This window comes from Oncorhynchus masou, unplaced genomic scaffold, assembly GCF_036934945.1.
Source record: "Oncorhynchus masou masou isolate Uvic2021 unplaced genomic scaffold, UVic_Omas_1.1 unplaced_scaffold_3101, whole genome shotgun sequence".
Taxonomy (NCBI): Eukaryota; Metazoa; Chordata; class Actinopteri; order Salmoniformes; family Salmonidae; genus Oncorhynchus; species Oncorhynchus masou.
Window position 1 is genome coordinate 25,622 of NW_027009519.1, and position 15,375 is coordinate 40,996.

The following is a 15,375-nucleotide window of genomic DNA, read 5'->3' on the forward strand; positions in this document are numbered from 1 at the left end:
AGCAGATGATGGTGTGTAAGTAGTGATACTGGTGTGCAAAAAGAGCAGCAAAGTAAATAAAAACAATATGGGGATGAGGTAGGTAGATTGGCTGGGCTATTTACAGATGGACTATGTAGCTGCAGCGATCGGCTAACTGCTCAGATAGCTGATGTTTAAAGATAGTGAGGGAAATGTAAGTCTCCAGCTTCAGCGATTTTTGCAATTCGTTCCAGGCATTGGCAGCAGAGAACTGGAAGGAAAAGCGGCCAAAAGAGGTGTTGGCTTTGGGGATGACCAGTGAGTTATACCTGCTGGAGTACGTGCTACGGGTGGGTGTTATCGTGACCAGTGAGCTGAGATAAGGCGCAGGATTACCTATCAGACACTTATAGATGACCTGGAGCCAGTGGGTCTGGCGACGAATATGTAGCGAGGGCCAGCCGACTAGAGCATACAGGTTGCAGTGGTGGGTGGTATAAGTTGATTTGGTAAGAAAACGGATGGCACTGTGATAGACTACATCCAATTTGCTAAGTAGAGTATTGGAAGCTATTTTGTAGATGACATCGCCGAAGTCAAGGATTGGTAGGATAGTCAGTTTTACTAGGGTAAGTTTGGTGGCGTGCGTGAAGGAGGCTTTGTTGTGAAATAGAAAGCCGATTCTAGATTTGATTTTGGATTGGAGATGTTTGATATGAGTCCAGAAGAAGAGTTTACAGTCTAACCAGACACCCGGGTTACATTGTCGCATACATAACACAACTGATGCCATGTTTTCACATCAATTTATTCCTTAAAGAACATGCAGACTTGGAATTGTTCCACTTTAAATACACAAGTACATTTTTGTATTTCCTCCTTTTTACCTAATGGTATATCGCCACCTAGTGGATATACATTGTACAACTCAATTTGATCTTCTATCATTCGATGCTTTTATGAATGCCTTTGAAAAAAAAAACACATTAACGCCAAGCCAATCTTATGTGCAGAGCAGTCAATGGCTTTGAAGGCCCTCATAATTTACTGGGGCATCTGTGTGTTTAATATGCAAAGTAAGGACTATAGAAAGGTATGATTTCCAGGAGCCCTTAAGTGGATCCCTACTCATTAGTGCTGATGAAAAGAGTCTGGCTGGAGCGCTGTCATGTCACAATGCCACTTTCAGACTGCCTTGTTCCCAAAAGAGGGGGTTGGCTGAGACCGTGGACAGTGGATATGGTACAGGAGTCACGTCTCTAGTCTTTATGAAGAAATATCTACAGTTTTCTAAGACAGTAGACAGTAAACAGACATCAAAGTGATGATAATATGATCATATTAGATCTGTATTTCTCCTGTGTGTCTCTCCCTCCAGGGTGTTCGGTCACATCAGCTATCGGTCAGACTGGGAGCTGGTCAAGGTGGACTTCAGACAGTCATTCCCCAGACAATGTACAGAGGGAGACTACGACTCCTGGAAACTCACAGATCTGCAGGTACTCAACACACATACACTCACACACACACACACACACACACACACACACACACACACACACACACACACACACACACACACACACACACACACACACACACACACACACACACACACACACACACACACACACACACACACACACACTCCTGTCTTTGTAAAAATGTTGTGTGTATCCTGCACCTTTACAGTTAGCAAATGTATACTTTTGGCCCTCCTCAGGGAGAGAAGTGCATCATGGGTCAGGAGAGGAGTTTCAGGAAGAGGAAGGACACTGCGTTCTGTATCAAGGGGAGGAGCTACACCTCCGCCCTGACTACCAAGCCCTGCCAGTGCTCCGAGAAAGACTTCAACTGGTGAGACACCACATCAGAGCCAACACACTCTAGTGCAATAGACTATACTTAAGGTATAGACTTGAGATAAACAAATATGATATGCGTCACAGTCAGGGTTAGGCTTCGATTCCTTTTCTGTTTAGGAGATGAATTGAAAATCCAATAGAAGTATTTTCAATGAGGATCATCTTTCATTTCCAACTCTGTTCCTGAATGAGAATAACACTATAATTCACTAAAAACAATCAATCAATGCTGTATGTAGACTAGATAATTGATATTGATCCTGTTGGCGTGTGTGATGTTGGTGTCTATCGATCATTGAGCTCATGAACTGTATTTGACCTTTGCCCTTTCTCTGCAAACTGGAAGGAACTTACCCTTATCTACTGTTCTAGGACCAGTTTACCCTTATCTACTGTTCTAGAACCAGTTTACCCTTATCTACTGTTCTAGAACCAGTTTACCCTTATCTACTGTTCTAGAACCAGTTTGCCCTTATCTACTGTTCTAGAACCAGTTTACCCTTATCTACTGTTCTAGAACCAGTTTACCCTTATCTACATGTTCTAGAACCAGTTTACCCTTATCTACTGTTCTAGAACCAGTTTACCTTTATCTACTGTTCTAGAACCAGTTTACACTTATCTACTGTTCTAGGACCAGTTTACCCTTATCTACTGTTCTAGGACCAGTTTACCCTTATCTACTGTTCTCCTTATCTACTGTTCTAGAACCAGTTTACCCTTATCTACTGTTCTAGAACCAGTTTACCCTTATCTACATGTTCTAGAACCAGTTTACCCTTATCTACTGTTCTAGAACCAGTTTACCTTTATCTACTGTTCTAGAACCAGTTTACACTTATCTACTGTTCTAGGACCAGTTTACCCTTATCTACTGTTCTCGAACCATTTTACCCTTATCTACTGTTCTAGGACCAGTTTACCCTTATCTACTGTTCTCAAACCAGTTTACCCTTATCTACTGTTCAAGAACCAGTTTACCCTTATCTACTGTTCTAGAACCAGTTTACCCTTATCTACTGTTCTAGAACCAGTTTACACTTATCTACTGTTCTATGACCAGTTTACCCTTATCTACTGTTCTAGGACCAGTTTACCCTTATCTACTGTTCTAGAACCAGTTTACCCTTATCTACTGTACTAGAACCAGTTTACCATCCTCCAATCCTAGCCTCAACCATCAGGGGGAGCAACACTAACTAGCCTTAGGACAGTGTCTGGGGTTAACGTTCTCCTCTTCCTCTGTGTGTTCAGTGACTATGGGTTTGAACGTGCCCAGAGCCTCAAAACAGAGGGAGATAGATGCTTCGCTGACTTCTGGCACGACCCAGACTCACCGCCCGACGACTGTCACCAGGGACACAACTTTGAGTCCAGTACTGGGTGAGGAATAGTAGCATACACGCAAGGACCTGCACACACACACACACACACACACACACACACACACACACACACACACACACACACACACACACACACACACACACACACACACACACACACACACACACACACACACACACACACACACACACACACACACACACACACACACACACACACACACACACACACACTCCTGTCTTTGTAAAAATGTTGTGTGTATCCTGCACCTTTTTTTTCACTCCCTGTTTTCTGACGTTGGTACGGCTGTGTTGCAGGTACAGGAAGGTTGTGTCCAACTTGTGTGAAGGGGGAGTGAACAAGCAGCAGAGCGCCAAGCAGCACACCTGTCCTCTGCTGCCGCCCAGAGGCCTCCAGCTGGGCATCAAAGGACAGATGCTGGCTGTGGCGCCTGGTGATGACATCACCTTCATTGTCCACCAGGAGCAGGTACTGTTTACTTAAGTCAGAATTGAGAGCAAATCCTGGGGGTGGGGTAGTTGTGTGTGGCTGTGTGGAGTAAATTTATGTGTTTTTGTGACTTTGTCTGTGTGATTGTTACAATAGCCAGTTAGTAATAGCCATAGCCAGGTGAGTCTCTGATCCACCTCTACGCAGACAACACCATTCTGTATACTTCTGGCCCTTGTTTGGACACTGTGTTAATAAACCTCCAGATGAGCTTCAATGCCATACAACTCTCCTTCCGTGGCCTCCAACTGCTCTTAAATACAAGTAAACCTAAATGCATGCTGTTCAACCGATTGCTGCCTGCAGCTGCACGCCCGTCCAGCATCACTACCCTGGACGGTTCTGACTTAGAATATGTGGACAACTACAAATACCTAGGTGTCTGGTTAGACTGTAAACTCTCCTTCCAGATTCACATCAAACATCTCCAATCCAAAGTTAAATCTAGAATTGGCTTCCTATTTCGCAACAAAGCATCCTTCACTCATGCTGCCAAACATAAACTGACCATCCTACCTATCCTGGACTTCGGGCCATGTCATTTATAAAATAGCCTCCAATACTCTACTCAATAAATTGGATGCAGTCTATCACAGTGCCATCCGTTTTGTCACCAAAGCCCCATATACTACCCACCACTGCGACCTGTATGCTCTCGTTGACTGGCCCTCGCTTCATACTCGTCGCCAAACCCACTGGCTACAGGTCATCTACAAGACCCTGCTAGGTAAAGTCCCCCCTTATCTCAGCTCACTGGTTATCATAGCAGCACCCACCTGTAGCACGCGCTCCAGCAGGATTATCTCTCTGGTCACCCCCAAAACCAATTCATCCTTTGGCCGCCTCTCCTTCCAGTTCTCTGCTGTCAATGACTGGAATGAACTACAAAAATCTCTGAAACTGGAAACACTTATCTCCTTCACTAGCTTTAAGCACCAGCTGTCAGAGCAGCTCACAGATTACTGCATCTGTACATAGCCCACCTATAATTTAGCCCAAACAACTACCTTTTCCCCTACTGTATTTATTTATTTTGCTCCTTTGCACCCCATTATTTCTATCTCTACTTTGCACATTCTTCCACTGCAAATCTACCATTCCAGTGTTTTACTTGCTATATTGTATTTACTTCGCCACCATGCCTTTTTTTGCCTTTACCTCCCTTATCTCACCTCATTTGCTCACATCGTATATTGACTTATTTTTCTACTGTATTATTGACTGTATGTTTGTTTTATTGCATGTGTAACTCTGTGTTGTTGTATGTGTCGAACTGCTTTGCTTTATCTTGGCCAGGTCGCAATTATAAATGAGAACTTGTTCTAGACTTGCCTACCTGGTTAAATAAAGGTGAAATAAAATAAATAAATAAATAAAAAAGAGATTTCCCCCCTGTTTTCCGAATGCAAGTTTATGATGACTCACACGCGACTCCTTATAACTGCAACGAGATGAAATAGAGCATTAGTTTATCCCAGTTCTCAGTTCAGTGACGTTCTCTTCCTGTACCTCCTCCCTCACCCAGGGTGACACCAGCAGCACTAAGTACCAGGTGGATCTGGGGGACGGGATGAGGGCCATCTACCAGAACCTGACGGTGACAGACGAACCCATCCAGCACCGCTACGATCAGCAGGGAGTCTACCGCGTCACCGTCAAGGCTGAGAACGTTGCCGGACACGACCAGGCCACCATATATATCCAGGTCACAGCCCCTCTACAGGAAGTTCACCTAGAAGTAGTTCCCATCGCCGGGATTAACCAGGAAGTCAACCTGACAGCTGTGGTACTTCCCTTTGAGGCCAACCTGACTGTCTTCTACTGGTGGATAGGAGACAACCTGCAGGTAATGCATACTGACACACACCTCACACACACACACACACACACACACGCACACACCTCACACACACATAACCTACAGGTAATGTATACTAACACACACCTCACACACACATAACCTACAGGTAATGTATACTAACACACACCTCACACACACACAACCTACAGGTAATTCATACTGACACACACACACCTCACGCACACAACCTACAGGTAATGTATTCTAACACACACCTTACACACGCACACACACACACCTCACGCACACAACCTGCAGGTAATGTATTCTAACACACACCTTACACACGCACACACACACACCTTATACACACACAACCTACAGGTAATGTATTCTAACACACACCTTACACACGCACACACACACACACCTCACGCACACACAACCTACAGGTTCAAATGTTTCTCCAGTAGGTGATGGAAGCTAAACCTCAAGGGTTGATCTGAGCCGTAGGCCAAATTCTCTTTGTGAAGAGAAAAAAGCTAAGCTTAGCACTGGTGAACGAATCAATGTATTTTAATGTGTCCCATTCAGCCCAAGATGTCCCTGGGGAACAGTCTGATAACGAGGTTCCCTGAGGAAGGAGAGGTGTCTGTCACCGTCCAGGCCTCTAACGGACGCTCCATGGTGCAGGACACCAAGAACGTCCACGTCTACGGTAAGAGAGAGGGAACATTACAGTGCTAATTATTATTGATATCTACCAGAATTCTTGTATCTTTCAAGGATTTGATATAGATTTTTGCAGGTGTCTGTAATTATCTCTGGCCCTCGGTGTGGCCTTATCACATGTCAAATATGTCACATAAATAATTACAATTTCAAATGAAAAATTGAATGACAAAGCTGTAAAACCTTATCCTAAATATAAACCATCAACTTAGTGATTACCACTGGTGTTTAATGTCAGTGTTTCAGCATGACACATCCTTTATATATATTCATTTATACACTTTTTTATGTTACTATGTCAATATGTATTTGTTGTCAATGTTTTGCCGTCAAACTGGTGGCAGTTGTGGAAAAAAACTGATTAGCTGGACGAGTTGCAGAGTTAATTGTTGATGAGATGCTATTTTCATTCATTGGGCTATTTTCTCTACTAGAAACTCATGGACAATGTGGACACAGATATAAATTAATACATTTTTTACAAGTTATTCAAGTATAAATTACCAAAGTTACGATAGATTACCATAGATTACTGATGATTCAGGTAACTTTGGTAAACTACCAGTAGCTTTGCAAACCTAGATGTACATCAACTATGTTATTATATGAATTACGTTATATGTATATGCATTGGTTGAAGCTCAATGTTAAATTCAATATGCCACTAAAGAAAATCTATGAAAATTCACAAACCAACTTGAAATGAGGTACACAACACACCTCCCGCCCCTCGTCATGATCCGTCTGGCCGTTGCCGAGAACCACTATACTGTGTTTGCCTACGGAGCTGTGAGGGGAACGGCACCGCAGTACCTCCAGGCTCTGATCAGGCCCTACACCCAAGCAAGGGCACTGCGTTCATCCACCTCTGGCCTGCTCGCCTCCCTACCATTGAGGAAGTACAGTTCCCGCTCAGCCCAGTCAAAACTGTTCGCTGCTCTGGCCCCCCAATGGTGGAACAAACTCCCTCACGACGCCAGGACAGCGGAGTCAATCACCACCTTCCGGAGACACCTGAAACCCCACCTCTTCAAGGAATACCTAGGATAGGATAAAGTAATCCTTCTCACCCCCCCCCCTTAATGATTTGGATGCACTATTGTAAAGTGGCTGTTCCACTGGATGTCAGAAGGTGAATTCACCAATTTGTAAGTCGCTCTGGATAAGAGCGTCTGCTAAATGACTTAAATGTAATGTAAATGTAAATGTTTTTGACAGGATCGTTAGCATTAGGGTTGTCAGACAGTTTTTTTCTCTCAAACCTCAAATTCTAGACGTCGAATTAAAACTAGGTACAGAGTCCGTAAGGCGTAGACGCAGATCCATTTGGACTGAATATGTTTTTGTAGGTGCAACAGATATTTATACACTTTATAAAAAGGTTAAGGTTAGGGTTAGGCTTAAGGTTAGCAGTGTGGTTAGGAAGGAGGTTAGGGTTAGGCTTAAGGTTAGCAGTGTGGTTAGGAAGGAGGTTAGGGTTAGGCTTAAGGTTAGCAGTGTGGTAGGAAGGAGGTTAGGGTTAGGCTTAAGGTTAGCAGTGTGGTAGGAAGGAGGTTAGGGTTAGGCTTAAGGTTAGCAGTGTGGTAGGAAGGAGGTTAGGGTTAGGCTTAAGGTTAGCAGTGTGGTAGGAAGGAGGTTAGGGTTAGGCTTAAGGTTAGCAGTGTGGTAGGAAGGAGGTTAGGGTTAGGCTTAAGGTTAGCAGTGTGGTAGGAAGGAGGTTAGGGTTAGGCTTAAGGTTAGCAGTGTGGTAGGAAGGAGGTTAGGGTTAGGCTTAAGGTTAGCAGTGTGGTAGGAAGGAGGTTAGGGTTAGGCTTAAGGTTAGCAGTGTGGTAGGAAGGAGGTTAGGGTTAGGCTTAAGGTTAGCAGTGTGGTAGGAAGGAGGTTAGGGTTAGGCTTAAGGTTAGCAGTGTGGTAGGAAGGAGGTTAGGGTTAGGCTTAAGGTTAGCAGTGTGGTAGGAAGGAGGTTAGGGTTAGGCTTAAGGTTAGCAGTGTGGTAGGAAGGAGGTTAGGGGTTAGGCTTAAGGTTAGCAGTGTGGTAGGAAGGAGGTTAGGGTTAGGCTTAAGGTTAGCAGTGTGGTAGGAAGGAGGTTAGGGTTAGGCTTAAGGTTAGCAGTGTGGTAGGAAGGAGGTTAGGGTTAGGCTTAAGGTTAGCAGTGTGGTAGGAAGGAGGTTAGGGTTAGGTTTAAAATCAGATTTTAAGAAGATAAATGGTACACTGCATGAAAAAAGTATGTGGACACCTGCTCGTCGAACATCTCATTCCAAAATCAAGGGCATTAATATGGAGTTGGTCCCCCTTTGCTGCTATAACAGCCTCCACTCTTCTGGGAAGGCGTCCCACTAAATGTTGGAACATTGCTGTGGGTGCTTGCTTCCATTCAGCCACGAGCATTAGTGAGGTTGGGCACTGGTGTTGGGCGATTAGGCCTGGCTCCAATTCATCCCAAAGGTGTTCGATGGGGTTGAGGTCAGGGCTCTGTGGAGGCCAGTCAAGTTTTTCCACAGCGATCTTGACAAACCATTTCTGTATGGACCTCGCTTTGTGCACGGGGGCATTGTCATGCTCAAACAGGAAAGGGCCTTCCTCAAATTGTTGCCACGAAGTTGGAAACACAGAATCATCTAGAATGTCACTGTATGCTGTCGCGTTAAGATTTCCCTTCACTGGAACTAAGGGGCCTAGCCCGAACCATGATTAACAGCCCCAGCCCATTATTCCTCCTCCACCAATCTTTCCATTTGGCACTATGCATTGGGGCAGGTAGCGTCCTCCTGGCATCTGCTAAGCCCAGATTCGTCCGTCGGACTGCCAAATGGTGAAGCGGGATTCAATCACTCCAGAGAAGGTGTGGTGATCTTAGGCTTGTGTACGGCCGCTTGGCCATGGAAACCCATTTCATGAAGCTCCTGATGAACAGCTCTTGTGCTGAAGATGTTCCCAGAGGCAGTTTGGAACTCGGTAGTGAGTGTTGTAACCGAGGACAGACAATTTTTACGCACAGCGCGTTTCAGCACTCGGATGTCTCTTTGTGTGAGCTGTTGTTGCTCCGAGCTCTAGCAGGGCAGAACTTTGACAGACTGACTTGTTGGAAAGGTGGCATCCTATGACGGTGCACGGGTATGCTTATTGAAAATGATTAGGTGGCTCATAAAAAGCATTGTTGAGTGGCAATGGACAGGGTGTGATTGCAGCCTACAATTCGCCTTCCAATTGTGTGACACTTTTGAAATTCTGCATTTCCCCTGATTGTCTATGGGTCAAAAGAAAAAAGGGAAATAAAAGTATTATCTGAGTTTTTTAGGAGCGAAGGACACTGTCTACCGTTGTCCAAGCCAGGCTGTTTGATATCCTAAGCAACCTGCATACACATTGTGTGAATCACGATAGACCAACATACTGTAGCTACTGTAGTAGGTCAACGCTGTGAACAGGGAAACCTCGGTAGAGCATCGGTGGAGTGTGTGAATCACGATAGACCAACATACTGTAGCTACTGTAGTAGGTCAACGCTGTGAACAGGGAAACCTCGGTAGAGCATCGGTGGAGTGTGTGAATCACGATAGACCAACATACTGTAGCTACTGTAGTAGGTCAACGCTGTGAACAGGGAAACGTCGGTAGAGCATCGGTGGAGTGTGTGAATCACGATAGACCAACATACTGTAGCTACTGTAGTAGGTCAACGCTGTGAACAGGGAAACCTCGGTAGAGCATCGGTGGAGTGTGTGAATCACGATAGACCAACATACTGTAGCTACTGTAGTAGGTCAACGCTGTGAACAGGGAAACCTCGGTAGAGCATCGGTGGAGTGTGTGGTGCTTCAGTGAATTTATGTTCTTTTTCAGCTTCAGACCTACTTATTTTTTTGTTTTTAATAGCTCTAGTTCCTGGGTTCTCCATGATGTCATGTGCTGCTGTGTCACTGGGTAACGATGTCCATAGAGGAGTTTGATTTATTCATGAGAGATTGCTAACTGAGCAGAAATGTACTGTATTATCTTACCCCCAAGGGAACTGACGATACAGAATAAACATACTGCAGAAGCAGGCGTTGTGAGATAATGAGAAACTGTTCACTTATTCTAAAGCCTCCAAACAGTAGAAATGACTATGGTGTCATTAATATGGAGGCCTCCATTATTGTTCATTCTGAATGCTGTAACCCAAAATGGTTGCCTTTGGTGTTGACTTCCTGTGTGTTCTATTTGATCCCAGACCGTTTCCAGGTCATCCCCCTTGCCTTCAGCAGTAACCTGGACCGCCTCAACCCAAACATTCCAGAGTGGAGGGAGGACGTGGGTCAGGTGGTCACCAAGATATTGGCAAAGGTGGGTCTACTGTACTCACCTCATACATGACCTGATGCTGTAACGTAACACGAGCACTCTATTCTTCAGGATACATCATGATAGTATCTGCATTGGCTTCAATATGTTCAATGATTCGATTTGATAGAGATGATAATATTGAAATGGGAGAAAAACAAACATTTTGGAAATGGAAGAGGGTCAACCTGAACTTGTTAGTTGGAACATGAACCAGGTCGTAACAGGGGACACAAGTCCCATAAGGGGTAGTTTTTGACCATGACCTTTAACCCCCAGATCACAGGTATCCCCCGGGTGTCCCTGGTAACCATGGTGAAGCGGGGACTGCCCACCACAGCTGACCTGTACGTTCTCCCACCAGAGAGCCAGCGTGATAAGAGGAGCGTGTTTGTGGATAAGGTACACTAGCACACACACAATACCTAACTAAGTGACACACTGTAGCCTCACTTAGGGTTCCAAAGCTACCGGTCATTTACCAAAGTTGCCAGAATCTTCAGTAATTTTGGTAAATAACGGAACATCTATGGCAATCTATCGTAACTTAGTTAATTTATACTTTAATATCTTTTTTTTTTTAAATTGTTCATATCCGGATTGGGGTCAATTTAATTTCAAACCCAGTCAATTCAAAAATAAAACCAAACTCCAATTCCAAATGTTCCTCATTGAAAAGCGTTGAAGAGAACTGCAATTGGAATTTTAGTGTTCTTCCGCCAGGACAGCGGAGTCAATCACCACCTTCCGGAGACACCTGAAACCCCACCTCTTCAAGGAATACCTAGGATAGGATAAAGTAATCCTTCTCACCCCCCCTTAAATGATTTAGATGCACTATTGTAAAGTGGCTGTTCCACTGGATGTCAGAAGGTGAATTCACCGATTTGTAAGTCGCTCTGGATAAGAGCGTCTGCTAAATGACTTAAATGTCAAATGTAAATGTTCCTGAATTGACTGGAATTGACTGGAATCGAGCCCAATCCTGATTCATAAATAGTATTCACTTTTTATATCTGTGTCCATATTGTCCCTGAGTGTCTAGTAAATAAACCACATGGGTCAAGAGAAAATAGCCCAATTCATGAAAACATTTTTTATTTCCAATTACCTCTGCAACTCATTCAACTGTTGACTTTTTTTCCACAACTGTCACAGTTGACAGCAAGTAGATATTGGTATAGTAAAATAAATGTCACTCACTGCAGTAATTTACCTCTGTGTAATGGTTGTGTTTTACATTTCTTCCACAGCGTATCCCTGCCATCAAGCAGGCCTTCAACGACAACAACGTTAGCTTCATTGTACGAGGAGGTCTACAGGTGTTGGTGACGCTAGCTGACCCGAACGCAGGTAACCAAAGCATCCTGTATTACCGTTCTAATTCCTGGAATCATGCCATTGTGATGTTGTAAATATGATTTCATGATAGATCATTTCTCCATTTCATTATTTGGTTTCATGTTGACTCTGAATGGATAATTGAGTTTTTATCAATCTATTTCAAATGACTAGTAGCTAATGAGTCGTCCACGAGAGCGACGGAGATCGGTGCGTGTTAGTCACCCTTGTAAGGGTTTTCCTGTGGTGAAGTAGAGGAGGAACAAAACGCGGCGTGGTTATATTGATTCATGTTTAATTAAAACAGATAAACATGAACACTACAAAACAACAAACGTGGAAAAACCAAAACAGTCCTATCTGGTGCCACAAACACAAAGACAGGAACACTCAACCACAAAACCCAACACAAAACAGGCTACCTAAATATGGTTCCCAATCAGAGACAATGACTAACACCTGCCTCTGATTGAGAACCATATCAGGCCTAACATAGAATTGGACCAACCAGACACACAACATAGAATGCCCACCTAGCTCACGTCCTGACCAACACTAAAACAAGGAAAACACACACGAACGATGGTCAGAACGTGACAGTACCCCCCCCTCAAGGTGCGGACTCCGAACGCACAACCTAAACCTATAGGGGAGGGTCTGGGTGGGCATCTGTCCGCGGTGGCAGCTCTGGCGCTGGACGTGGACCCCACTTCATAATTGTCTTAGTTCCCCTCCTTAGCGTCCCTTGAGTGGCGACCCTCGCCACTAACCTCGGCCTAGGAACCCTAACAACGGGCCACACTGGACTGAGGGGCAGCTCCGGACTGAGGGGCAGCTCGGGACTGAGGAAGCTCAGGACTGAGAGGAAGCTCAGGACTGAGAGGAAGCTCAGGCAGGTTGATGAATCGAGCAGATTCTGGCTGGCTGGCGGTTCCGGCAGATCCTGGCTGACTGTCGGTTCCGGCAGATCCTGGCGGAATGGCGGATCCTGGTTGACTGGCGGATCCTGGCTGACTGGCGGATCTGGAAGATCCTGGCTGACTGGCGGATCCTGGCTGACTGGCAGTTCTGGCAGATCCTGGCTGAATGGCGGATCCTGGCTGAATGGCAGTTCTGGCGGATCCTGGCTGAATGGCGGATCCTGGCTGACTGGCGGATCTGGAAGATCCTGGCAGACTGGCAGTTCTGGCAGATCCTGGATGAATGGCGGATCCTGGCTGACTGGCAGTTCTGGCAGATCCTGGCTGAATGTCAGATCCTGGCTGAATGTCGGATCCTGGCTGACTGGCGGATCTTGGCTGAATGGCAGATCTGGAAGAGTCTGGCAGCTCTGCAGACTGGCAGCTCTGGCTGCTCCAAGCAGACTGACAGCTCTGGCTGCTCCATGCAGACTGGCAGCGCTGGGACGACTGGCGGCACTGGGCAGACTGACGGCGCTGGGCAGACTGGCGGCGCTGACGTCGCTGGGCAGACTGCCGGCGCTGGGCAGACTGGCGGCGCTGGGCAGACTGGCAGTACTGGCGGCGCTGGGCAGACTGGTGGCGCTGGGCAGACTGGCGGCGCTGGGCAGACTGGCGGCGCTGGGCAGACTGGCGGCGCTGGGCAGACTGGCGGCGCTGGGCAGACTGGCGGCGCTGGGCAGACTGGCGGCACTGGGTAGACTGGCGGCACTGGGTAGACTGGCGGCGCTGGCGGCGCTGGGCAGACGGGCGGCTCAGGCGGCGCTGGGCAGACGGGCGGCTCAGGCGGCGCTGGGCAGACGGGTAGCTCAGGCGGCGCTGGGCAGACGGGTAGCTCAGGCAGTGCTGAACAGAGAAGCTCTGGCGCCTCTGGACTGCGGGGCGGAAACTCTGGTAGCGCCGGACATGCGGGAGCACCTGTGTTGATGGAACGGAGAGACAGCCTGGTGCGGGGTGCCAGCACTGGTGGTACCACACACCTGAGGGCGAATGCCTTGCATACTACGCCAAAGCAACTCCTCTCTCTCTTCACACTCCCCCTATTCTATTAACACCTCCTTGAGTGTCTCCTCATCTCCCATCCGTTCACACTCCTCCATTCTGTCCAATAACTCCTCGACCCTCTCAGACTCAGCCCTCAGCTTCGCCGATAGCTCCGAATACATCCATGGCTCCTTACGGTTAACAGGGGGAGTTGGCTCAGGTCTGGCTCCTGCCTCTGCCACACTCTCCCTGTGCCACCCCCCAATAAATTTTTGGGGGTACCTCTCGGGCTTCCAGCCGCTCTGCCGTGCTAGCTCCTCATAATGCCTCCTCTCTGCTTTCGCTGCCTCCAGCTCGGCTTTGGGGCGGCAATATTCCCCTGGCTCTGCCCAGGGTCCTTTCCCGTCAAGGATCTCCTCCCAAGTCCATTCCTCCAAATAGTGCAGCCTCTCCCACTGCTGCTGCTGCTGCTGCTGCTTCTCCTGCTGCTGCTGCTTCTCCTGCTGCTGCCTCTGTTGCTTCTCCTGCTGCTGCTTCTGCTGCTGCTGCTGCACCTGTCGCTTCTCCTGCTGCCTCTGTTTACCACGCCGCTTGGTCCTTGGTTGGTGGGTGATTCTGTAAGGGTTTTCCTGTGGTGAAGTAGAGCAGGACCAAAACGCAGCGTGGTTATATTGATTCATGTTTAATTAAAACAGATAAACATGAACACTACAAAACAACAAACGTGGAAAAACCAAAACAGTCCTATCTGGTGCCACAAACACAAAGACAGGAACAATCACCCACAAAACCCAACACAAAACAGGCTACCTAAATATGGTTCCCAATCAGAGACAATGACTAACACCTGCCTCTGATTGAGAACCATATCAGGCCTAACATAGAAATGGACAAACCAGACACACAACATAGAATGCCACCCAGCTCACGTCCTGACCAACACTAAAACAAGGAAAACACACACGAACGATGGTCAGAACGTGACAACCCTACACAACCTTTTTCTCACTTTTACTTCCTGCTTTCTCAAAAGGAGCCTACCTTTCCTCCAATCTGATTGGTTTGGGGTTCCTGTTACCTGCTCTCTGCTTTCAGTGTTATTTCCCTAAGTTTTTACCTACTAAATTGCTAAAATGTATTTTTTCACAAAATCTGCAGAGGTAAACGACTTGATTAGTGTAGTGTCAACAACGTAGCCACTGCCAGCTAGCCTACTCCAGCAGTACTGTATCATTTCAATCATTTTAGTCAATAAGATTCTTGCTACGTAAGCTTAACGTTCTGAACATTCGATAAGTGTAGTCCACTTGTCATTCCAATCTCCTTTGCATTAGCGTAGCCTCTTCTGTAGCCTGTCAACTATGTGTCTATCTATCCCTGTTCTCTCCTCTCTGCACAGACCATACAAACGCTCCACACCGCGTGGCCGCGGCCACCCTAATCTGGTGGTCCCAGCGCGCACGACCCACGTGGAGTTCCAGGTCTCCGGTAGCCTCTGGAACTGCCGATCTGCGGCCAACAAGGCAGAGTTCATCTCAGCCTATGCCT

At 46.5% G+C, this 15,375-nt stretch overlaps 1 protein-coding gene across 1 annotated transcript in view; it reads left to right on the forward strand.

The window, feature by feature from the left end:
- The window catches only part of LOC135534177 (VPS10 domain-containing receptor SorCS2-like), a gene marked incomplete at its 3' end in the record, with an annotated part of 35,511 nt that extends 22,089 nt beyond the window's left edge, over positions 1 to 13,422 (forward strand). The window contains exons 6-15 of the mRNA XM_064961285.1: positions 1,340 to 1,460; positions 1,685 to 1,818; positions 3,081 to 3,209; positions 3,491 to 3,662; positions 5,209 to 5,529; positions 6,079 to 6,202; positions 10,434 to 10,546; positions 10,823 to 10,945; positions 11,797 to 11,912; positions 13,275 to 13,422. Of these exons, the coding sequence (XP_064817357.1) occupies positions 1,340 to 1,460; positions 1,685 to 1,818; positions 3,081 to 3,209; positions 3,491 to 3,662; positions 5,209 to 5,529; positions 6,079 to 6,202; positions 10,434 to 10,546; positions 10,823 to 10,945; positions 11,797 to 11,912; positions 13,275 to 13,422 (1,501 nt within the window). The remainder of the gene's footprint in view (positions 1 to 1,339; positions 1,461 to 1,684; positions 1,819 to 3,080; positions 3,210 to 3,490; positions 3,663 to 5,208; positions 5,530 to 6,078; positions 6,203 to 10,433; positions 10,547 to 10,822; positions 10,946 to 11,796; positions 11,913 to 13,274) is intronic.
- Positions 13,423 to 15,375: the final 1,953 nt, after the last annotated feature.